Source organism: Perca flavescens, chromosome 15 (genome assembly GCF_004354835.1).
Source record: "Perca flavescens isolate YP-PL-M2 chromosome 15, PFLA_1.0, whole genome shotgun sequence".
Taxonomy (NCBI): Eukaryota; Metazoa; Chordata; class Actinopteri; order Perciformes; family Percidae; genus Perca; species Perca flavescens.
Window position 1 is genome coordinate 18,315,948 of NC_041345.1, and position 23,602 is coordinate 18,339,549.

General features: G+C 40.1%; 3 protein-coding genes across 4 annotated transcripts; all 3 read left to right on the plus strand.

Annotated features, from left to right (window-relative positions):
• The first annotated feature begins 668 nt into the window (after window positions 1-668).
• Window positions 669-12,747, plus strand: stard3 (StAR related lipid transfer domain containing 3). The gene is given in 15 exon segments (XM_028598880.1): window positions 669-1,152; window positions 2,925-3,164; window positions 3,272-3,349; window positions 3,980-4,057; window positions 4,165-4,218; window positions 4,548-4,665; window positions 4,750-4,851; window positions 4,965-5,020; window positions 5,106-5,199; window positions 6,493-6,566; window positions 9,411-9,506; window positions 9,599-9,678; window positions 9,806-9,910; window positions 10,016-10,109; window positions 10,680-12,747. Coding segments are annotated over 15 exon segments (1,509 nt in total). The 5' UTR covers window positions 669-1,035; the 3' UTR covers window positions 10,803-12,747.
• A 653-nt stretch (window positions 12,748-13,400) lies between these two features.
• Window positions 13,401-16,609, plus strand: LOC114569068 (melanoregulin). 2 transcript variants are annotated; one of them, XM_028598876.1, is made up of 6 exons: window positions 13,401-13,577; window positions 13,743-14,060; window positions 14,240-14,402; window positions 14,768-14,858; window positions 14,941-15,104; window positions 15,651-16,609. In XM_028598876.1, exons 2-6 carry the CDS (start codon window positions 13,972-13,974, stop codon window positions 15,864-15,866), a joined length of 723 nt encoding a protein of 240 aa, XP_028454677.1. In that variant the 5' UTR covers window positions 13,401-13,577; window positions 13,743-13,971; the 3' UTR covers window positions 15,867-16,609. The 2 variants fall into 2 exon arrangements, with proteins under 2 accessions (XP_028454677.1, XP_028454676.1); XM_028598875.1 differs by having other exon boundaries at window positions 13,401-14,060.
• A 2,395-nt stretch (window positions 16,610-19,004) lies between these two features.
• On the plus strand, window positions 19,005-21,047 carry tcap (titin-cap (telethonin)). The gene is made up of 2 exons (XM_028598878.1): window positions 19,005-19,336; window positions 19,617-21,047. Exons 1-2 carry the CDS (start codon window positions 19,185-19,187, stop codon window positions 20,005-20,007), a joined length of 543 nt encoding a protein of 180 aa, XP_028454679.1. The 5' UTR covers window positions 19,005-19,184; the 3' UTR covers window positions 20,008-21,047.
• The last annotated feature ends 2,555 nt before the right edge of the window (window positions 21,048-23,602 follow it).

The following is a 23,602-nucleotide window of genomic DNA, read 5'->3' on the forward strand; positions in this document are numbered from 1 at the left end:
GTGTGCTGCAAACCTTTTACGTAGCCTATACTGGCTTAATTAGTACTGCGAAAACCAAACTGTTTATTTAACATACTAAAAAATGATCACCATAAAATAAAATATAGAAAAGATTAGATTTGTTGTATGGATTTATCACACTTTTCTTTAATTTCATTATCATGCAAACCAAGAGAAAAAGGCCTTTCATATGCACTGTCACAAGAAAGTAGTTAATAACCCACATGTATGGTATTTTTTTTTTTATAGATGTCGGGCTACAGAGGAAGGTAAACTCACATTTAGTTATACTTATTAGTTAGGCCTATGAGGTCTAATAAATGTCACTATTGTATTCTGCTAAATTAATAAACCCCTATTAATGTTTGTGCTGTTTAAAAAAGTTCCAAAAATAGCTGTTAAATAACTCTAAGCAGGCCAATGATAATTTTTACAATTTTGTTTTTTATGGATTTAAACATTTTGTAGTGCACAGGTGACATGTACTATGTGTGTAATACACTGTAGGTGTAATACATATTGCTAAAAAATAGTTTCAAAGCTTTTATTAATAGCATATTCTATATTCTAACGAAACAGGAAGTACAATTGAGTTTTTTCTCTTGTCTTTTTTTTTTTTTTTCCTTGCCGGTATGACCAAAGATTCTATTCTAAACATGGATTTATTAACATAAGAGAACTAAACCGTCTCTGGTACAACCGAGGCGGTAGCGTCCCGTGATTTTTGCCGTGTTGATTTGAGACACTGATACATCTTGCAACGGCAGTTCGGCTTTAAAATGACGATACCTCCGGTTAAACATTCAAAATAAAACTGACAGTCGGCGTTATGTAGCTAGTCATGCGCTCTGTCCACCAGAGGGCAGCTCGTGATTATAAATGCATTCATTGTAACCTTCAATTCAATTACAGTAATCGCTAAAATCAGACAGTACGTAGTTTTTTTAAAGAGTGACTGGAATGAAAAGACGCTTTGAGAGGAATGGACACTGAGGGAGAGTAAAACCTGAAGGTGGCATTAATGCAACATTGTGGATGCCAACTGCGGTGGAACCTCAAAGAAGAAGAAGAAAAACCATCTTGCGGTTATATTTAATCTTTGAAAGGTCAGCCCCGGTCCGGAAGACAGGCAATGATGATGCGGTAAATCAAGTAAGTTTAGTTAGTTTAATGCTTTAAATTTGGGTTTTTATGAAATAGTTGTATGCGGGGTTATGTTGACTTTATTTCCTTGCTTCATAGCCTTACTTTCTGTAGCTGTTCACTTGAAACGTGATGTGTTTGTGACATGTTTCTTCATGGTGTAACGTTAACATGAAGCTAACCGTGGTCGCCAACATAGCCTCTTCTCTTCGCTTGATCACTCCGTTTGTTTACAAGAGTTATCTATAAAATTGCACCAACGATACTGGTGATTATTTTTTGTCTGTCTTGTTTTACTGGTAACGGTGGTCGACAGGGGTAAGTTAACGTTAGCTTGTTAGCTTGCCTGACATACAGAAGTACAGCCAGACAAGTTGTTTGTTTTTTAGCAGAAGTGAGGGGCGGGGGTAGTAAGTTACTGAGGTCTGAAAACGCAAAAACACAACTTAACCTGACGATTTAAAGATGTCATGTCCAAAGGCGGAGGACTGTAGTCTTTCTAGATAAGTAGATAAACCGGGGATGTCTTATGATGCTTGTCAACATTAAGTTTATTGTCTAGAAATAGCTCGTTCATGAGACAATTGAAACTCACTCTGCATTGGCTGATAGTGATTCACTGGGTTATCAAAATGTTTGGCCATTTGTTCTAATGGTCAAACAGAACAGACTGTCTTCCTGTTACAAGCAATTATTCTGCCAACAATCTGATGCCAAAGTGCAGGCAAACTTCAATAAATGCTCCAACACTAAAACACACTGACAGTTAAATGTGCGTTTTAATTCAATTCAATTGTATTTATAGTGTCAAATCCTAACAGAAATGATCTCAGGAAACTTTCCAGATGGAATAGGTATAGTCTAGACCACACTCTATAGTTTACAGAGACCCAACAATTCCCCCACGATCAAATCCTGTATTTAAACATACAGCAGCACAAATAGTATCTACACAAAGGATACAAAATATTCTGTGTAGTCCAGATTCAGATTGTAGTCTCAGTGTCATGGAGTTGATTGTTTTTATGGCAACATCTTCAATGGATAAATATTTTCTTTAATGTAACATTGGTAGAGGACTGTTGGACTGTGGTTCTTTATGTAAAGAGGCTAACAATGATACCTTAAGCTGTTTATCTTTAACCACATTATGGTTTGTGGATAGATAATGTAGCAACAAACATAGAAAATTAGTTTCACATTGTCAAAAAATATATGTTATAAATCAGCATCAAAATAGAGTAAATGGATCATGTGTATTGTTGGATCTTAAACCTGATAAAATGCTGAATAAAGTCATGAGACTGCACACAGAGCAGCGATAGTAGTGAAGGAAGAAGGATTTTTTTCTCTGCTGTTTTCTTTCTTTTTTTGCAAACACACAGACACACACACACACACAAGGTGCAGACTAGTAAAAGCAAGTCTATCAAAAATAAAAACGTGGTATAACTCATCTCTAAGTTTATTCACCAAACATTTTATTTTAGATGTTGCCCTGATGAAGACAAGACAGATGAAAACTTATGTACAGGATCTTAATCTTTAGAATATAAATGTTCTGAGTATTATGAGCCGTCCTTAACGAAAATTGTGACACGTTTCATTGTTTAGGTGCTACTGTAGCACACATTGGACTCAGTATAAACTGCTTTTTATGCACAGCTTTAAAGGGTTTTTCACAACCATATTGGGCAACGGTGTGTGATTTATAGCCCTTTTTATGCACATTCTTTCAATTTTTTGGTTAATACAGAATGACTTTATCTCCCTTTTTACAGGGGGGGGGAGTTTCCTGTTTCACAGCAGGAATGCCGGGTGGAGACTATGGGGAGCTCGGGGGCAGCCTCCCTGCCATTGCCTCCCTGAACGCTTCCTACTCTACATCGCTGTCCCTCCCTTCCCCGTACCTGTTGCCACCCGCAGAGCGCAGGGCCATCTCTGACGTCCGCCGCACCTTCTGTCTCTTCGTGACATTCGATCTGCTCTTCATCTCCCTCCTGTGGATTATTGAGCTGAATGTGAGTGTTTATTTTGGGCGTGATGTTTTTAGAGACATGGGTTTTGTCCTGTCTGCCACAGCAGTGACGGGTTAAGACTGATTGGACACTGCTCTGTTCTCCTGCAGATCTCCAGCTCAATCTGGGACAGCTTAAACAATGAGGTCGTCCTTTATGACTACAGATCTTCCTTCTTTGACATCTTTGTAAGTGGGTCAATCCAACTCTGAGAACATATCATTTAAAGTGCTCATATTATGCTCATTTTCAGGTTCATAATTGTATTTAGACATTATATGAGAATAGGTTTACATGGTTTAATTTTCAAAAAACACCATATTTTTGTTGCACATTGCTGCTGATAGAGCTGTTTTGGAGCAGTTTGTGAACAGTGTTTTCTCTGGGAGATGGTAAGTCCCTTTGGGGTGGACTTTGGGCTTTTTCACTTTGTAAACCTATAACATGCACAAAAAAAGATATATAACACAATAAAGGAAATGGAAAAAGCCAAAAAGCATAATATGAGCACTTTAATTTCTATGTAGAAAGATGGCATTGTGTGTAAGTGTGTAATCCTGATCATGTTTGGAAAGCTTTGACCTCTCAATGAGCAGATAGATCCTCATGTTCAAGTATGTTATTTTATTTATTTAATTTGTCGACCAGGCGGATATTGTATTGTAGTATGTGAATGTGCTGTCAAGGTTCATCACGACCTTTATTGACACAAGAGGAGGAAATGTTAACATAAGTCAACATGCCTGAACCACATAATTTGAAATGCTGAGGTCATTTTTTTTTTTTTTTTTCTTTTCCTTCCTTCCTCCTTGTCTCAGCTGCTTGCCGTGTTTCGTTTCCTGTGTCTCCAAGTGGGTTACGCTGCTTTTCGGTTGAAGCATTGGTGGGTCATTGCAGTAAGTGAGCTAAGGCACAGTGAAGCACACACTAATGAAATCATGTAAAATCTCTTATTAGCAGATCTGGATGTGAATTAAAACACCATCGTCCACTTCCTCCACAGGTTACCACTCTAGTGACCAGCGTCTTCCTCGTTGTTAAGGTCATCGTATCTAGTGTGAGTGTCCCCCTCCTGCCTCTGCTACATTTTTAACAGTTGTGTATATGTGTGTTTGGTGCATATCAGTCAAAACCACAGAGACCTTTTCACTTCTGCATTTATGCCAGTAAATCTGCTGCCTGACCGGACAATGAGCTGATAAGAGTTTTTATGATTTGATTGTTTTATGCAGCACAGAGGAACATTTTTACAGCTCACTTTCCTTTTTTTTTTATATTCAACAATGGAAGTAACACCATAAAATACAACCACTTCTCATACTAGTACTTCTATTTTTGTTTGATACCCCGCAACTTCAGGATGACATGGTTTCTATCTCTACACAGCTCCTTTCCCAGAATGCCTTTGGCTATGTGATACCCATCACTTCGTTTGTGGTGGCCTGGCTGGAGACCTGGTTCCTTGACTTCAAGGTGCTCCCTCAGGAGGCCGACGATGAGAGAGGTGAGAGAGAGATTTCTGACTTTGAACACGACTCCACCAAAATCTGTTTCTCCTTTTCTAACTATGTTTCTTCTTTGACATCAGCCTACCTGGCAGCGGTGAACGCAGCCTGTGAACGAGCCCCCATGATCTACCCCCGCGCTGTTTCAGACGGACAGTTTTACTCTCCACCTGAATCCGTCGCAGGTGATGTCTGCTCCTCTGTTGTGATTGGTCCTTGTTTAATCAGCCTTAGTGGGTTTATTATGTCCTGTGTTTGAGCCACAATTTGAATTTTGGCTCTGAACTCGTGTCTGCAGGATCTGAAGAGGATCTGGATGAGGAGGGTCTTGGACGCAAAGCTGTCACTACACAGGTACCTGCGTCAGTCTGAGGAGTCTCTATACTCCTCATCTGATCATGGCTGATGATTTTCTTTCCTCTCCTCACTCTTGTTCCAGGAGAAGGAGTATGTCAGACAGGGTCGTGAGGCCATGTCTGTGGTAGAGCAGATCTTAGCCCAGGAGGAAAACTGGAAGTATGAAAAAAAATAATGTGAGTGAATGATTTACCTTAAACATATTTGATCTATCCAATAAAGAAGTGCCTTCTCTTCCCCTTTGGTTGCGGTCACATGCATAACTAGAGTGCTAAAATGCATCTGAGGGACTGACAGAGGACTGAAGCTGCCCTGGTGACGTGTTGCTTTGGCTATGTGGCCAGTGTAGACAAATTGTCAGATTCCCAAAGTGGGTTCAAGCACCAAAACGTTTTTCTAAGATTATTATTTGGGCATTTTTAGGCCTTTTATTGACAGGACAGCTGAAGAAATGAAAGGGGTGAGAGAGGGGGAATGACATGTAGCAAAGGCCGCAGGTCGGAGTCAAACCCGGGCCCGCTGCATCGAGCAGTAAACCTCTAAATATGGGCGCCCGCTCTACCAACAGAGCTATACGGGTGCCATGATTGCAATTTAATTAATCAGAATTTTGTATTGAATTTGTGTATTAGAGTTGGACCAATATATCTGCCAATATTAGCATATTGCAGATATTGGTGTGTATGTGTATGTCGGTCGATGAGTAACAAAAAATTGCTGTACGGAAATGCCAAAGGTCTTGAGGTCTTTCACTATTGCATAGTTTGTCCACCACAGAGCACTGACACGTTGATTTTATACTGTAAAATGCTCAGTATGTATCTTGGTCATAATTCTTTAAAGGGGCTGTCCTCGACATTCAGATTATTATTCATTGGTGGAGTAATGGTGTCCTGAGTTAGTCCCTAGTTTCCTTGGGTTATGTGTTTAAAGTTAAAAAAAATTACTATTGGCTGATACATCTTTTATCAGATTTTTTAAAATTCTCAATATCGGCATCAGCTTTGACAATCCAGTACTGGTCGGGCTGTACTGTTTGTTCAATATCGATCCAGTTAAGTAGCTTGATTGAGAGAGAGAAATAAAAGTCCAAGATGGGCATTCAGAGTACTAAAACTATAACTTACTGCTTAGATGGGTCACATATTTGCTATGTAGTTAATTCAATATTTTGTGCACAGTTCTTTGCTAATAAGAGAAGCAGATTCAGTGAGACTCTGAACTCAGTGAAACAACATCATTTAGCAACTTGGACCCAGATCCAAATTTCAAACTCTAATCGAAAACCCTACTCGTTCCACATTCACTGCACGAATGGTTTCAGTTTATTTGTAGTTCTTATCTGAAATTTTCAATAAAAAAAAGGCCATCTATATTTTACCACCAGAAAGGTAAATAGTTTTTTACTTTTGTTTTCCTTAGATACATTGAAACGAAAGAGAAATAATCATCCTACTAACAGTATTTAGTTTCATTCCAGGACATGGGAGACTGTGTCTACACTCTGGAGATTCCCTTCCATGGAAAGACTTTCATTCTGAAGGTACAGCAGCACTCTGTGGATTCATTGTGAAACAGTGTCTCACCAAGACACATGTAGTGATCCGAATGACGCATATTTAGACCAATAATACTTTTTTTTTTTTTTTTTTTTTTTTTTTTAGCCATTTTACATTGTACATTTGTAAACTATTATCAACAGTGTTTTTTCAAGCTGTTTAATGCTATAGATATAAAAATGAGACTGAATATGGCATTACACATAGATATAAAACATATCTATGTGTAATGCCATATTTATTCATTGACATTCTATGTTTAGGACTGATTCTGTACTACATTATTGTAACTGTAAAGAGTAGGTCAGGCTGTATCAGTGCAGCCTTCACAATCCTTTTAAAGGTCCTATGACATGGTGCTCTTTGGATGCTTTATATTCCCCTAATACTGTATCTGAAGTCTCTTACCCGAAATTCAGCCTTTGTGCAGAATTACAGCCACTAGAGCTAGTCCCACAATGAGCTTTCCTCAGGACGTGCCATTTCTGTCTGTAGCTTTAAATGCTATTGAGGAGGAGGGGGGGGGGCAAGGTGGAGGGTGGTGGTGTGGCCTTGACCAACTGCCATGCTTCGCTCATTTGCAAGCCATGATGTCTCTCTCTTTCTCATGGGCAGGCCATATTCTTTGGGCGGGCAAAGCAGAGAAAGGGGAGGTAACCTTTCCCCTTATGACATCATATAGGGAATATTCCAGATCGGCCCATCTGAGCTTTCATTTTCTCAAAGGCAGAGCAACATACCCAGGGCTCAGTTTACACCTATTGCCATTTCAAGCCACTGGGGGACCATAGGCAGGCTGGGGGAACTCATATTAATGTTAAAAAACCTTATAAAGTTAAATTTTCATGCCATGGTACCTTTAAACACTCTGCCATAACTGAATTAAGTACACTTTGCAGCTGATGGGCATGTATGTATTTGAACAACCTCTAGAGGTCACTGTTATGAAATAATCGAGACTAATGTGGTTTTACAGTTTTTTACGATCGCTATGACACTTTTTTTCAATACTTTTAACAAATTTCCTAAACTCTTAACACAGTTAGCACAACATCTGTCTGTGTAGGCTATACAATTAACACATTTCTTGTTGCTTTGACACAAAATGCATACAGTTAACACAAATTTAAAATGCTTGAACTTCTTTTACACACAAGCTCCACCAAGACCAAAACAATGGATTTTTATTGCCGAACTTACAAATGCTTTCACACTGTATGTCAGAACAGATAACATGCTCTAAACCTAACTTATAGGCTAAAGTCAAAGTGAACAGCTGTTTATATTGTAAATTGAAACACAAATATATCCCTTGCATTTTATACATGCATTTACTGAGAAACAGCTGATTGAAGTTATGCAAATAGATCGATCACAGCTGATTCCCTTCTAGGAAACACAATCAGGTGTTGAGGTTCTTTCAATCGCATGATCATATGGTAGTACAGTAAAAGAGGACCTATTTGAACAATATACTGTAGATGAACACAGAAAATAAGAAAAATGCCTTCATAAGGGAGAGGAAGAGGAATACCAGGACAATTCTGTCTCCTTTTTTTTCATAAACCGTACATTCTATAAAGCTTCTCTGAGATGGGTCATTCATTTTTTGTATTGAATCTCTGCAGCAAAAGAAACAAAATGGTGGCTGGGTTGGTTCAGTGGTAGAGCAGGCGCACATATACTTGGAGGTTTCTGCCTCAACGCAGAGGTCCAGAGTTCAAATCCGACTTGTGACAATTTCCTGCATGTCTTCCCCCTCTCTCTCCCCTTTGTCACCTAACTGTCCTGTCAAATAAAGGCGGAAAAGCCCAAAAAAAAAAAAAAATCATTAAAACAAAATATGCATGCATTTACCAAACCCAACAAAACAAAAATGTATAGAGGCTTCAAGAGAAACTGCAGTGCAAAACACAATCTATGATCAATACAATCACCATTGTCTGTTGTATAAGGGCAGACCTGACTGACACATATAAAATAATGCAGTTTCTGTAATTCCATGGGATGTTAGTGTTTTGTATGATATTGTGCTATGATTGACTAAATGTTCCTGTTGGAAGAGAACATGTGTTAGTGTTTTTTGAGACATGTTTGCATTGTTTTGGTAGACATAGTACATTGTGTTAGTGTATTATTGTATTTTGAAAATTAGTTTTGGAGTTTAGTTTACAATGTGTGATTTTGAGCATGAAATTAACTGTTTTGCCAATTGTGTGTTGTAGGTGTGTTGGTGCGTTAAGAGTTTAGGAAAGTTGTTAAAAGTATTGAAAAAATTGTCATAGCGATCGTAAAAAACTATAAATCAGATGTTAAAGAGACTTCCTGGTGCTATTCTACTAGCTTCAGAGCAACTGAAGTCACGTTGCAAAGGAGTTCCTTCAGCAGGGGTAATTTCCCAGAGAGATAGTCAAAGGAAACCTGCTATTTACAGGATGCTAAATAACTGAAGGTTATTTGAAATGCTAATGATAATCCCCTAAATGATAAACAAGGCCTGGTCATAACCGCCTCTGATTCATTTTACTTTTAGACACACTTATGCTGTGTTAAATTAAATGACCTGTGTGTTGTCATGTTTTTTTTTCTCCTTTTCTAGAACAGCAGGCATCAGCAGTGTGTTGATTCTAAAAATGTTCATAGAAACTACGATGAGCATAAATACAGTCTTTCTCTTTATTAGCTAGTTAACTTTGAAAGGCTAAGGCCTTGTGACTGTACTGTGATAAAAAGTGACATGAAATAAAAGTGTTACGGGGGAATCCAATTCTAAGACAAGTTTTAAAAGAGGCATTTTGTAATGTTTGTCTATTGTTGTTTTTGTTCAGGCCTTTATGCAGTGTCCTGCTGAGCTTGTGTATCAGGAGGTAATTCTGCAACCAGAAAAGATGGTACAGTGGAATAGAACCGTTTCCGCCTGCCAGGTGACAACTTTGATGTATTTTTACTCATGTTTCTGAATATTTTTCATTGTGTTGTGCCACAGTCTTTACAGTGCTGTCTGCCTTCTCCTCAGATCCTTCAGAGGGTTGACGACAACACACTAGTATCATATGATGTGGCCTCTGGAGCAGCGGGGGGAGTTGTGTCTGCGAGGTACATCAGCACAGCATACAGCAAGCTTCAATATGGGGCGGTTTATTTTCGGTCATCTCATTTTCATGCAGACTGCAGCTCCGAAATAAAGTAAATTGACAGACCGATGGATTTTTTTTTCCTTTAGGGACTTTGTTAATGTTCGGCGGGTGGAACGCAAACGAGACTGCTACCTGTCTGCTGGCATGGCAACTGACCACGATGGCAAACCTTCAAGCGGTCGCTATGTCAGGTGAGATTATGAACATTGTGTCGATTTGACAAAAGTGCAGTTGTGTTAGTTTAATTTCTTAAACTTCTCTGTCTTCTCTCCTACCTTGTTTATTGTTGGCCTCAGGGGCGAGAACGGTCCCGGAGGATTTGTGGTGCTCAAATCCAGCAGCAACCCGTCCGTCTGCACCTTCATCTGGGTCCTCAACACAGACTTGAAGGTGAGAAGATACGCGCCTCAGTTAATCTGCCATTTTATGTCATTCGAGGCAAGATGGGATCATCATTGCCTTGAAGATTTGGTAAAAGTCAAATTTTCTGTAATTAGAAAAGGGGTGCTGCAGCAGCAAATAGTGACAGGATGCAGAAAAATAGAATGAGAACTGAGCAAAAAGAGGTTTTTAAACATGACTCAGTCAGTAATTATACTAGAATCTATTAACGTATAAATAACAAGGATGAACATTTGAATTGCAGAACACACTGAGACAAAGAGTTTTAAGCTGCTGAGCAGCTGATGGGAATGTTACAGAACAAATTGAAATTTTGACGTGACGATGGCGCTAGATGAAACATCTCTGGGGACCATGGATGTCTGTACATAATGTCATAGCAATATATCAACATAGTTGTTGAGATATTTCTATGTGGTGGACCAACAGACCGCCATCAGAAGATCCATGCCGTTAGCATGGAAAAAGATGAAAGAAATGCATAAATATATTTCAGGTGTGCAGAAAAGTTATGTGTAAGAAGCACAGCATTAACAGTCAGTGTTTGTGTCTCATCAGGGCCGACTGCCCCGCTACCTCATCCACCAGAGTCTGGCCGCCACCATGTTTGAATTCATGTCCCATTTACGGCAACGTATCGCTGATCTGCGGCCCTCATTCCGCTCCCACCAACACACATAAAACAGGAGAGACATCTAACTTTGGCTGAGAGATGTCACTATTCTTTTCTGTTGGTGGACCCCAAAAATGTGCTTTAGCAGTACCCTCAGCTGAAGGGATGTGCTACCCTGACTGAGAACACTGCACTTGTAAGCATAGGAGATGTGAGACGTAACCACACTTCAGTCACAAGAGAAGAGGAGTTTTTCAGATTTCAAAGACAATGTTCCTCCTCATCCTTTAAACTTCAACGTTGTTTTTTAAGCGTGATCACATACATATTTTTATTGTGGACCTGTAATTGTTTTGCTGTGTCCATCGCCGTGCAATGAGTACTGTGCTTCCTGAATCTGCTAAGTCGTCTTGTGGCAGGGTGGACATTACTGAAACAAGTAAACCTGTATGAGGATCCCAGTGAATCTCACCGTTTGGGCATCTGTTTCACTTGTAACAAAAGAACTGGTGCAATGGCATGAAGCAGCTGTCCCTCTGAGCCTTATCTTACTGCACACGTCGACTTGCTGCTTTTGTTTTAATTATTTTGTGTGTATATTTTCACTGTACCATCTTAAATGTGTTTCTCTGGTGCACCTGCCCTTAAAAAAAAAACACACTTCACAGCCATATTTTCAACAAACACTTAATTTAAATGGGTAAAAGCTATTTCCACACAGTTTATTCTCCTTTTCTACACTGTAATAGATGGGGGAAAGATGTCACCTGTAGTCTAATCACCACTAGAGGGAGACACCACTGATCCACATAGTGAAAGCCTCCTACTGTGGTTTGACAACATTTTCTATCCCAGGGTGCAAAAATTGGCTAACATTTAATCAACTGTTACTGAGGGTTTTTAATACTGCTTTTGTTTTGCACGTCGGGATTAGCCAGAAAATCAGACCAGTCAGTCAGAAGAGGTGATGTGTTGCAAATGTATTGTCAAGCCCATTAAGACAAATGAAGATGATGGTGATAATGTTCATAAATTGGGCTGCTGTATACTAACTAAAGCTAATTTTGGTGCCAATAACCTCTAGTGGCCTTATGGTAAAAGAGCTGACTCATTATTTGTCTTCAAAAGTTATTACTGTACGGATTTCCATTGACTTTGGTCCTGGCTTCCCTCAGGGCCTGAGATGTGGCACTGAATGATGTTTTTCTATAATTTCCTACATCATCGAGCATGATGTTTTTAATCAGTTAGAAATGTCACTTATAGCTTGCTGAGTTCTAGTTTTGTTTCAAAGTCTGTATCTCCAGATAAATCATGATTTAACAATGCATATGTAATGAAAACTAAAAAGACTGAGGTCTGGTCATTGGTTCAAACTACTGTGGAGTTGAACCAAAGAGAGTGACTTGTTCTTCCTTGTGCTTTTCAATCTTGAGATATAAGGCATGAAACAACTTTATTGAAATGTTCATACGTTGAAACGGCATATTAGTGTAAAATGATGTGAGTGTAATGTGGTCATTCACCATATCACACTCGCATCATGGCCACACAGCCTTGAGGCATTTTTACTTTGTAAGCCCAGGTTATTTGTGAATGCTGCGTTCACAGTCTGAAGTTATTCCTTTTTATAAAGTCAAACAAGTGGCTAGAGATTTCAGGGTATTGGTTTTAGCTACATTCAGTACTGTACTGAGAGAACGCCATTAATGATATCAACATTTTGGTGCCTTTAACATAGTCACATTACATGTCCACCTTTTCTTTTGCTTTACATTTATTTTATACTGTTGAATCAATGACTAATACGTTCAGCAAAGTTATACTGTATCCGTATGACGCTTGCTTAGAGTACTTGTTTTCTTTGATAGCTTTTTTATAATACTTTAAATGTGTCTATAGACCATTCATCAAACATCTTAATTTGAAGCCATCACATACTCTATACTGACCGACCGTTTTTGAGTCTTAACCAGTGTCTTATGTCTAATAAAATATATAAACTCAACTGTTCCAGCTCCCATGCCTCATTTAACTTGCAGTCAAAACCAGTTCTTAATATAAACCTCTTGCTTTATCCATTTCATACTCTGTATATCGTTTTTGTATACAGTACGTATGTATGTATGTATGTATGTATGTATGTATGTATGTATGTATGTATATCTTGTATGACCTACATAATGATATTGATTATTTTACCTTCCCCCTAATGTGATACTGAATGATTCTTATATCATGGTAGTTTCTACCCCTATATTTTCATATTGGATCCTGGGGGGGGTTATGTCATGAACAATAATACCATGTGACATGAGCCTATGTCACATGTGTGTCAGCCTGTTGCAGCGTTCACAATGCTTAACCAGACTTCTGCTTTTTCTTTGAAAGACTTTTGTAATATCAGAAATCTTCAGAAATTCAAAGTAATCCACATGTATACAGATTCATGGTTAAGTGATCTTAGTGATGCAATGAACTTAAATAATCCTTAATACAACTGTGGTAAATTGGATATAGAGTGTGTAATCAGACCTACTGTTGAAAAGGAGATGTGTTGTCCTCAGGGCAAAACCAAATGCTAAGGACAAGGGCTGGAGCAGCTCACATGATTATGTTGTGACTGTCTTCTGAGGCTGTGGGTGTGTGAATGTGTGTTTTTTTTTTTAAATCGATGAGAGAGGGAGCGCCTCACTGTGCTCTTTGTCCCCTTCGTAAGGCTGATGAGAAGCACCAGTCCTTGGGCTGCCATCTGCCTGAGCATCTCTACCCGGACAGGCTCTGGCTCATGATCTGGATGTGGAGCCCTGACTGGGCCCTATAAATGGGAAGCTGAAAATTAGGTAGAGTTTGAGGATCAGTGACTTGTTTTTTAACCTGATTTTCTTTTATTTTTACCAGATGCTCTTCCTCTGAGAGTGAAACCAGATCATTAAGATTCATTCTAGTGGACCACATGTTATGACAGGTGCCTTTTCTTACTTTGCCAAATCTTTTTTGATACATAGGCTGTGAATAAGGTCTCCTCTCTAAGGAGAGAGCATCTACAGCACAGAAGCATTGTGAAATTAAAAGCAAACCAGCTGAGTTCGTACATATCAGACCAGACTCACCACTGGAATCAGCTTTACTATTGCTTGAAGAACCAAGGAAGTTGTTCTACCTTTCAAAGAACTGAAGTCCGATTTCCGTCTGGATTATCAACCATTGTGAACACCTGCTACCCACTGACTCTAGATGGGTTCAGCCTTTAAGAAGCTCTGCTGCTGCTGCTGTGATAGTGGTGACGACGATGACGAAGATGAGGAAAAGCAGCCTTTAATACCGTAAGAAGACCACCAACCACTCTAACACAAAAATCATCATTTACACATAACCGAACAATGCACCAAAAATGTATTTTATAGTGTCAGTATGTACTGTAATTATCATGTGTCACCTTTGATTATGTATGTACATCCACTGTATGAAAGTGTATTTAATGCTTGTGTGTGTTGGCTAACAGTCAGGATCCATTGGAGTATTTTAACCGTGAAGTCCAGAAGCGTCGTGATGAGGAGACCAACCTGTGGAGTGAGCCAGGAGACCCCAGCCACTCGGAGAGAGATGATGACCGGGTCCTATACGGCCTGCTGCAGGCCAGGAACAAGACCCGCATGGGATCCACGGTATGTGAGGAAAGATTTTCTTGACACAGATTAGAGTCTTGAGGCTTTATCCAATCATGGTAACCTGAAGTTGGAAAAAAGAAACATCAGTGAAAAAAGAACTCCAGTTGACAAAAAAGGTCTGAAATGTAACTACAGAAGATGCAAAAGAGTCAAAAAAGTGCAACAGACAGAAAACATGAATGACAAATCATCTTAAGCTGTATAAAAGTATTATGGTCTGTCATTCAAACCAGCCATGGTGCAGCAGGACAATGGTGAAATGATCTAATTACAAGAGAGTAGACCGGAAGAGCCTCTCCTATGAAAGAAATTCAGCAGGCTGAAAGAAATTGTTTTTACAGCTTTGTCCTTTTCTCGTTCAGGGCTATCGCCGACTAAGTATTGGCATCGATGCCATGAGAGATACCCGTCGAGAGGTCAGAGACAAATGGAAGACAGTCATGGAGAACTTAGGTAACGCTGAACAGATGAGATGTGGGACAGATTTACACTTCTGCATACAGAGTAACGGGACATGGTTTGCCTTCTTCTCTAGGTTTCACTGCGGAGGCCGACTCGCTGCTGACGGTGTCTGCTGGAGCCTCATATGACCGTATGCGTAATGCCCCCGCAGCACGTGCCATGCTTAATACGCTCCACAGTGAGACTTCCATCTTCAGCAGCAGAGAGCCACCACCAGAGAGATATCTACTAATCCTGGTGAACTTTGAACTCATACTGATCCCTCAAGTGAAAATGCCATTCCTGTGACCTAGAAGTTAAGGTTAAAAAAGCACCCTTGGGTGGTGTGAGACCTATCACTCATCCTAATCAAGACCTAACCCAAAATGAGGGCGTGTTTACTCCGTCCCTGTGCTCCAGGCCATAACGAAGGGTACTTTTCCTCAACCCCTTGCAGCTGTCTTGTTAAATTGGTCTAACTGCAACTTCAGTATCCAAAAATCCATTTAGCTCCTGTTACCTGTGTCTCTAAGGCTAGGGGCATGAACTCAGGATGAAAAAATCTCTCACAGTTGCAGAGAAGGTATTGGGTATCATTCAACAGAGGCTTGTCTTATCATTTTGAATTGGTCAAAAGATAAATGAATCAAGATTCTTCCGGAGGTTCAGATCACAGCCTCTGGACGATATAAATTGACATAAACTAGTAAAAGACACTAACCCCTTTAGCACCCATGTTCTGACAATAATCACGTTCAGTTTCGCTGCTTCAACCACTTTTTCCCTTTCTTTACCTCTTCATAGGATCGTCTCCTGTATCTAGATATAGCTGAAGATTTTCTGGAAAAGGCAAGGAGCTTCTATCCTCCAAAGGATGATTCTGACGAGGAGGAGTCGGGCCTTGCCATAAACCTGCCGTTGCTGCTGGCCAGGGTAGAGGCCATGAACGGAAAAGGCAATGAAGAAGAAGATGATGACGAGAGCGGAGGAGATGATGGAAACTTAAGTGACAGATCTTAAGATCTACTGGCTGCAATAATAATAAATACATGGCAGGGGGCAGTAGTCATCAACCCTGGAGACATGGGTGATAGAAATGCATAACTCTTACCTTCAAGTGTGTTGCTGCTTCTTGGACGCTTTAGGCTGAACGATTTTTTTTTCTCTCCCACAACTGCACAGCTTGAGTCTTATTTTATTTTCACTAGTCAAAATCTAAAAGGGCTTTTTCAAATGTTCTGGTAAATGTTACAGTGGTATTAAATGTCTGTATCTTTTTTTTCTGTCTACCACAGAGTTTTATCAAGTTCTTAGCCTGTTGATTGTTCAGCTGTTGTGAACCTTCAGGGTAGCGATGTTCCTTTGAGCAGAGCCTCTTTATGTTTTGTCCTATGATTATCAACACGCATTCCATCACATGATTGGTAACAACACAGAATAAATAGCCCAGTAATCAGATTTTTCTTACAGTTTCACAAAAATGTGTGTTTGCATAATTGATACTTTTAACTCATAGTCTGCATTTGGTTTCAAACATTTGGGAAAATAACAGATAGAAATACAGGACAGTATGCTGAACCATTTAATTTGGTTTTGTGGTGTATGTCACTGAGGTGACTTTTAGGTAATGCATGAGGGTGTTTTTTTCCCCTTCAGCAATTCAATACCTAAAATGTGAAAGGTTTCTAGTCTAATATAGATGTTTGTGTATGTGTTCTTGTGTCCAGTTTATGATGAAATAAAGTTCCAGCCTAAAGCCTGTACAGTGTCACGTGGTAGGATAACTTCTCTGGGGCTGCCTCATGTGAAGTGATATGAGTTTCCATTTACTAAAAACGTACACAAAGAAGAATAGAAAAGAGTTTGCATGACTATCGGCAAATCCAAAACTGAAATAGGATTGTGTGTCAAGTGAGTATTAAGCAGTGATTCCATGGAAACTGTGGCACGAGAGCAACATTCCTTTTGAAATGGAACACAAGGGTCTTCTTCAGTCTGTTACTGTGCCCTCACGGTGCATGTCAGCTGTGTGTACCCATGGCTGGCTTACACTCTGATCCACAGCCCTACCTTAAATCCTGGCCTTGTGCTGCCTGTATGGCGTCTGACCATCCCTGAGGCCAGACCGGGTTGCCAGATGGATGGTGAAAAAGGACTGTTGGTGGTCAGCTGCTTGTTGTTGTTGCTGTTATGTAAGACACTCTTTTGAGGGCACATGTTTGAACACAGCACCAGCCTGCTGACACATACACACACTTTAATAGCTGGTAACACTTGACTCTGTGGTGCCAGTATGAAGCACGAGTCAAGTTGAAGATGGTATGCAGGAATCGATGAAAAGTCCACTTTCCCTCTGATACTTTTTTGCTGCTAACCAAGCACTGTGTGTCGGGTCAGATTCAGTCTTCTTCTGTTACTCAAACTTGCAACATTTTGCCTTTTCTACCACCTTCTGACAGGCCGGGCTTTATCCTGCAATTGCCCTTCTCCTCCCCCTCCCTCCTTCCGACTCCCTGTCTCTTTCTCTGTGACAGCTCATTTAAATGTCACTTCCCAGCAGCTGTGGCAGCGCTGTTATGCAACACAGAGCTCGTCTTGGCCAGGTGTGGCCTGCTGCTGGTGAAGGGATGACTGTGACAGTGACAATCACTGTGACATGGCTCACCTTATCACTGTTCACCTTTACACACCATTCACACCCCTGGCTTCATTAGCATAGCATGACTCACCCAAAAGCAGCAAGGAGGTGACAGCTATCTGATGCCCTTTTGCTGTTTTAGCAGGTGAATTCTCAAATTATTACTAATACTCTGTGTACGGTCTCCTCTTTTTTACAGTCTATTATTGCTCTGTGTCATGTCGACTCTAAAAAGATAATCTCAACACTGAAGGACCTTGCATTGTAACTTACTAGGTTTCTAAAGTGGTATTTCATTGTTGCTACGTTGTCATAACATGACTGAAGGAATGACCCCAAGGATGCCTACGGTGCTCTTCTTTTACCTCTGACGCTAACCAATAAGCAATGTCACCCTGCTGAGAAGTCACAAGAAATTGAAATATTGCTGTACGTGACAGACAGGGAAAATAGCATTTACTGTAACTGTAACATTAGATATACAGGGCATGGATAGTCAGTGGAAAGGAATGGCACTCATAGACAGCTATAGATTTAATGTCATAATTTGGCACAGATATAGCAGATTGCATATTTTTTTCATAACTACATATGATACTAATGAAAAACACATTTAAAGACAGTGTGATTGATCTCATCAATAGGATCATTTATGTTGTGTGTGTGATATCTGATCTCTGTTATCTGATGATATCAGTACCTGATGTGGATGAATGAGTCAGAGTCAGGGACCGGTAGTAACATCACACCAACAGACAACTGTCAGAGGTTAGTGTGTGTGTGTGTGTGTTTCTTAGTCTGTAACCTGAGTTGATTATGGCTTGTGTGGCGCTCTGTCACCGGGGTAATGAATCACTGGGGATGGAGGAGCTCTCACTTGTACTGAAGCAGCGCACTGTAATGGCATTTAATGAGGGGGTTGGATGTTGTCACAAGGCACAGCTGTTGTATAAACTCTTTCTCAACTGTATTATGATTTTAAAGTCAGCAAGTCACATAAAGTTCTATAGATTTTCACCTTTTATCTTCAAATGACAGATGTGTTGTGGTTCTGATGCATACATATTTAACCTACTGCCTGAAATATCCTTTGTGTATGGAAAACAGCTGCATCATTGCTGTCTTTCCACATCAATGCGGTGTCACTTGCTGCTTCGTGTACATCAAGACCAAAACCTTATTAAGATTCCTCTCCAAAGACTAAACCTGTGTCTGTCTGTCTGTCTGTCTGTCTGTCTGTGTTTATATAATCTCCATGCAGAGTATATCCATGATACTTTCCACTCTGACACCACAATCCCAGCTGAAGTGGAAAGTGCTGAGTGATTACAGAGAAGACTGGGCATACAATTTGAGAATCAGGGGGTTTTCAGCCCAATTACCCTTAACCCCTCCTCAGAGTTTGGACTTCCAGTTCTCAGGAACTGGGACACGGAGCACTTGGTGTCAAATGTCATTGCACACTGATTGTAGGGTGACAACATGGATCAGGAATAGCAACAGAACATCTATAAAAGTCGTGGACAGACCAGAGCCCAGACAGAGACAGCACAAAGAGAGATACAGGAGATACAGCCAGCTGAAGCATCACTGTCCCCTTGAACAAACAGCCTAATCACAGACACAACACCAGACCTTAAGACTGATCAACAAGACCCAGTGGAGGCGATAAAGCCAAGACAGATCTTCCTACAGCAGAGATGATGCCAGTCAATACCGTCCTGGAGAAGAGTAACGGTGTGGTGGTGGGAGCTGAGCTGACCTGCAGCCTATGGGAGGAAAACAAGGCTCACAGGGAGAGCTACAGCGCTGACTGGCATAGTGTCAGTCTGAAGACTCAACCTCAGGACAGGTGAGAGCTCACAGACCAACCAAAAAAACATTCTGCTGGTCCCCTTAATGTGGTATGTGTCACCCCTGAATGAGAGGGGAAAAAGTTTCTATTTCTACTAATAACATTCTGGCTGTAATTTAATATCTCCCTTACCATCATCAGATATGGATTGAGAGCTACTAGACAATTCTTGAAGAACTGTTCGCATATTGGAGGGCAGTTACAGTCTAATTAAGTAGATAAATCACAGTGAGTGCTCCCACAGTTTCTAACTTCAACTTTTCTCTGATGCCCTCAGGCAGACAATGAACATGAATGACGACTCTCGTAGGGAGACTCTTTCCCGGCAGTGGCAGGCCCGTCCTCTGAAACAGATCTGCCCCTCTGGTGTCTTCAGAGTGGGCACTGTGGAAAGAGGGGTGAGGGAGCACCAGCTGCTGCCAAAGAGAAAAACCCTCCCCTTGCCAATCTTCACCCCCGCAGAGTTGGGCGTCAGGCTTGGACGTGGAGCCCCACACACCGAGGAGGACCTGCATACCTTCCCCACCCCAGACGGAGTCTGTCCCAGTAAGAGGACCGTGGACGAGATCACAAGAGACCTCCCCCCAGTCAAGCCAACCCTCATGGAGTTCTTCAAAGCACCCAGAGACCTGGGTCGCTCCATGTCTCAAGAGGCACAGAGAGGGTGAAAAACAAAAGAGAAAGAGGGGATGTTAGGGAGAGACAAGATGGGTGACAATTGGGAACGAATATGCATTGAACTATGTGTTTCAGGAAAGAGCATGACAAGATATATATAGATTTATCTCATTTATTCATGACATTCATCCAAAACTGTAAATTTTTAGCACTATCTGTGTTTCTTGACAAGCACCAATCATTGTTGGCATTTGGTGGTCAGTGGTACTAGAAATGGTTAGGTGAAGGCATTGTGATGAAGAGGCAGGGTGTGTGTTCTCAGCTGTGCCATGGGCTGATCCCTGCCTGTGCTGGCCAACTGGCCTCAGCATATCACCGATCTCTCAGTGGAATCACTGCGACCCAACTATTTCTTAACAATGCTGCATACAACTTTTTGTTGCCTTTATTTTGCATTGAAAAGTGCAAATATCCTCGTAGGGTAAATCAAAAGTGTTCTTGGAGATCAGATTAATGGATTATACCTGTAATAGATGGTGAGGGGATTGCTTGCTCTTGGGAGAATTACTGGAATTGTTGGGTTTTTGTAAATTATAGAGTGTGGTCTAGACCTACTCTATCTGTAAAGTGTCTGAGATAACTCTTGTTATGATTTGATACTATAAATAAAATTGAATTGAATGGAATGACACAGAAAGTGACAGATGGAAAATGATATGCAAAAGGAAAGAGGGAGAGTCAGAGGGGAAGGTGAGGGGTCTGGGTATGCAACTTCCAGGCCTCTACAGGCCGTTGACAATATCTGTGAATAGTACAGAATGCTCTGGTGTGAGCACCCACTGCAGCTGTACATATGTGTGTTTGTGTGTGTGTGTGTGTGTGCCAGTTGACACCTCTAATTAGGAGGACTTAGGAAAACTAATAACACACTGTGTATTAAGTGATCTGTCTTGTTAGTTGATATGTGGACAAATACTGTATTAGTTAAGAATGCCTATTGTTCTGAATTAATTTGAAATGTGTGCAATCATGTTGAAATATTTTTCCTAGATATTTATATTTTTACTAATAAAAGCTGAGCTGCTCTTCACTCCTCATTGTGTTTTATTTTAAATGGAAAATGAACATATTCTCATTGCATTTAATGGTGAATGGAAAACGCTTTGTAGCATGGTAAGGGTTTGGTAAATCAAACAATGCTTTAAAAGTAAAAATATAATGTAAAGCTGAGTGACAAGCAATCACAGCTTAATGTCAGTGTTATAACTCTAATAACACTATCTTGCATCTTTAGGCAGTTTCATCACTGTATAAAGTGTAATAGATTGGATTAGACTTTATTGATATCTGGGAGAAAAGGGGAAATATAATTACAGCAAAAAGGGGTTATAACCTAAACAATGATATGATGTGATAATAAATCCAAACATGAATGAAAAAATAAATATTGTGAATAAGCAGTAAAACATACAAAAAACTATAAAAACATTGAAAGGAACAGATCAATATGGAAATGCATTTCAGGAGGCACCATGATGCCAGACATGCTGAAATAAATAGCTGGGTATCTCTCACCTATAATTTGGACACATATATACTGTGACAGTGTCCTCCACCCTCTGAACAATCCCCACTTCACCACTTTACATCCTTCATTCATCTTTCATGTCCCACCACCTGTGTTTGTTTCCAACACAGAGCGCACTGTTCCTCTATTGGTGTGCAGAGCTTTATTGGATGCATTGCATCTACAATAATTTGCTCAATCTAATTATTACTTCTGTCATTTGCTGCCCTTCCATAATCTCATCCCATTCCTCAATATTTGTCTCTTTCACCCCTTCTGACTTACTGTCCTTCTCTCTCTGTATCACATCACTTTCCCTTGTGTCTGTTAGGCAATGTGTGGTGGTTTGATATTAATAGCTGGGTAAACATTGGCATTACCATGGAGACAGTGTAGAGACAGCCGTATTGGCACATCCTTCCCATTTGAGCTCTTAATCCTAGTCTTTTATCAGAGATTTGGTTGTGCTGCCTTCACCCCCTATCTTTAAATATTACCCTCCCACACTGCTGATAAAACCCTGTGCTCCCCACCCTGCACTGTCACAATACAATCCACTTTTCAAACTCCAAATGAACCTCTGAACCCTGAAACTATTTTCAGTGGATGCCAAGAAATGTGCGAAATGAGATGCTTTGTGTTGTCACAGACAAATCTCGTAAATTGACATTGAAAATTCTTTCCTATGCCTCAGCTGTCTCAGCTACATGGTGCTGGTTGTATTATCCCATTTGGCAAAGTTGACCTAACTGCTACTGCAAGCAAGTTAATGCAACCCTTAAGAATTGACTCACACTGTGCATGAACTCAACTTTACCTGAGTTTGAACCAGAAAACATAGCTGTTTTTCTTATTTAAACATATCAAAATTATTTAATTTAATTTGTGAATTACACAATTTTATGTACTTCTATTGATTTTCTTTCTTTTATTGTCGTCAGCTGTAGGGATTGAGTAGTGCCTCCTCCTAAGTACTCATCACAGTGTATTTAAAGAAAAGGTCACATAGTGTTTCACAGCAATAGATTGTATGTGTTGTCACCAGTCTATGGTTGTCACACTCTTGCTATGTCATCCAGTTGTATGTAATGGCCTCGGCAATATTGCATGCAGAGTCACTGTGAACGCTTGTCAATACAGGACGGTATAAATCTTGCTTGTGGTCTATATGCCAACCCACTTAACAGCTGTTGCTGCTCCCTATTGGATAATTTGAGCAATGCAGGGTGAAAAAGTAAAGGCGTTTATGCCTTTACTTTTTCACCCTGTATTGCTAAAGTAAAGGCATAAACATGCCATTAACATAGCACATTATTATATTTATTTGCCTGTAAATTTGCATTGTAAATTAACATAAATGCATGTAATTGTAATAAGCAAAAAAATGTGAAATGTGAAGTGTGAAATCAATCATGATCTTTGAGTGAAGACGAATACATTCAAGATATTTTTTCCCCATAGAACCCATACAAAAAACATAATTGGTGAGTGAATAGTAATCACCCTATCTTTTTCTCTGCTTCTGCCTCCCCAGCACTATTGTTCTCTATGAAAAAATAAATAAAACATCACACACATCTAAAGCATCTGATGAACTCATCTTTCAAGCCATTCATAATCAACAGCACCATAAACACTAGCAGCATCCCAAATCAGTACCCTTCTCATCACAATTACTGTGAAGCCTGCTGTTGGCACCTCTCTTGTCACCCTGCTTCAAGGGCCCTATGAAATCACGGGAGCAGACCGTGTTAATTGGCTATTGGCTGGGTGTTGCTGTGTGGTTGGTTATAGCTGCTGCAGGAGTAACGTCAGCTCTTACAGTCCCAGGAGGAGCAGGCCTGATCACACAAAACACAAAAATATGAATCAGTGTTACATTTCCTGAATGTTTTTATTTACCTAGTATAATGGCCAATGATAACAAGTCCAAAGCCCAATGGTCAATGATATACAATAAGTAATAGTTTATCCTTTCATATACAGATATGATAAATGGATGGTAGATGTATTCTGGAGATTCTGGAGGGGAACAAGCAGAGAGAGAATAGAAAATTAAATTCTTCTCTCAACTTAAG

What these genes read in the sequence shown, in the direction of transcription:
- LOC114569068 (XM_028598875.1), top strand. Translation starts at nt 13,972, where the DNA reads ATGGGTTCAGCCTTTAAGAAGCTCTGCTGCTGCTGCTGTGATAGTGGT. An exon ending in GACAGTCATGGAGAACTTAG is followed by an intron (nt 14,859 to 14,940) that starts GTAACGCTGAAC and finishes CTTCTTCTCTAG; the next exon opens with GTTTCACTGCGGAGGCCGAC. An exon ending in AGAGATATCTACTAATCCTG is followed by an intron (nt 15,105 to 15,650) that starts GTGAACTTTGAA and finishes ACCTCTTCATAG; the next exon opens with GATCGTCTCCTGTATCTAGA.
- tcap (XM_028598878.1), top strand. Translation starts at nt 19,185, where the DNA reads ATGATGCCAGTCAATACCGTCCTGGAGAAGAGTAACGGTGTGGTGGTG. An exon ending in AAGACTCAACCTCAGGACAG is followed by an intron (nt 19,337 to 19,616) that starts GTGAGAGCTCAC and finishes TGATGCCCTCAG; the next exon opens with GCAGACAATGAACATGAATG.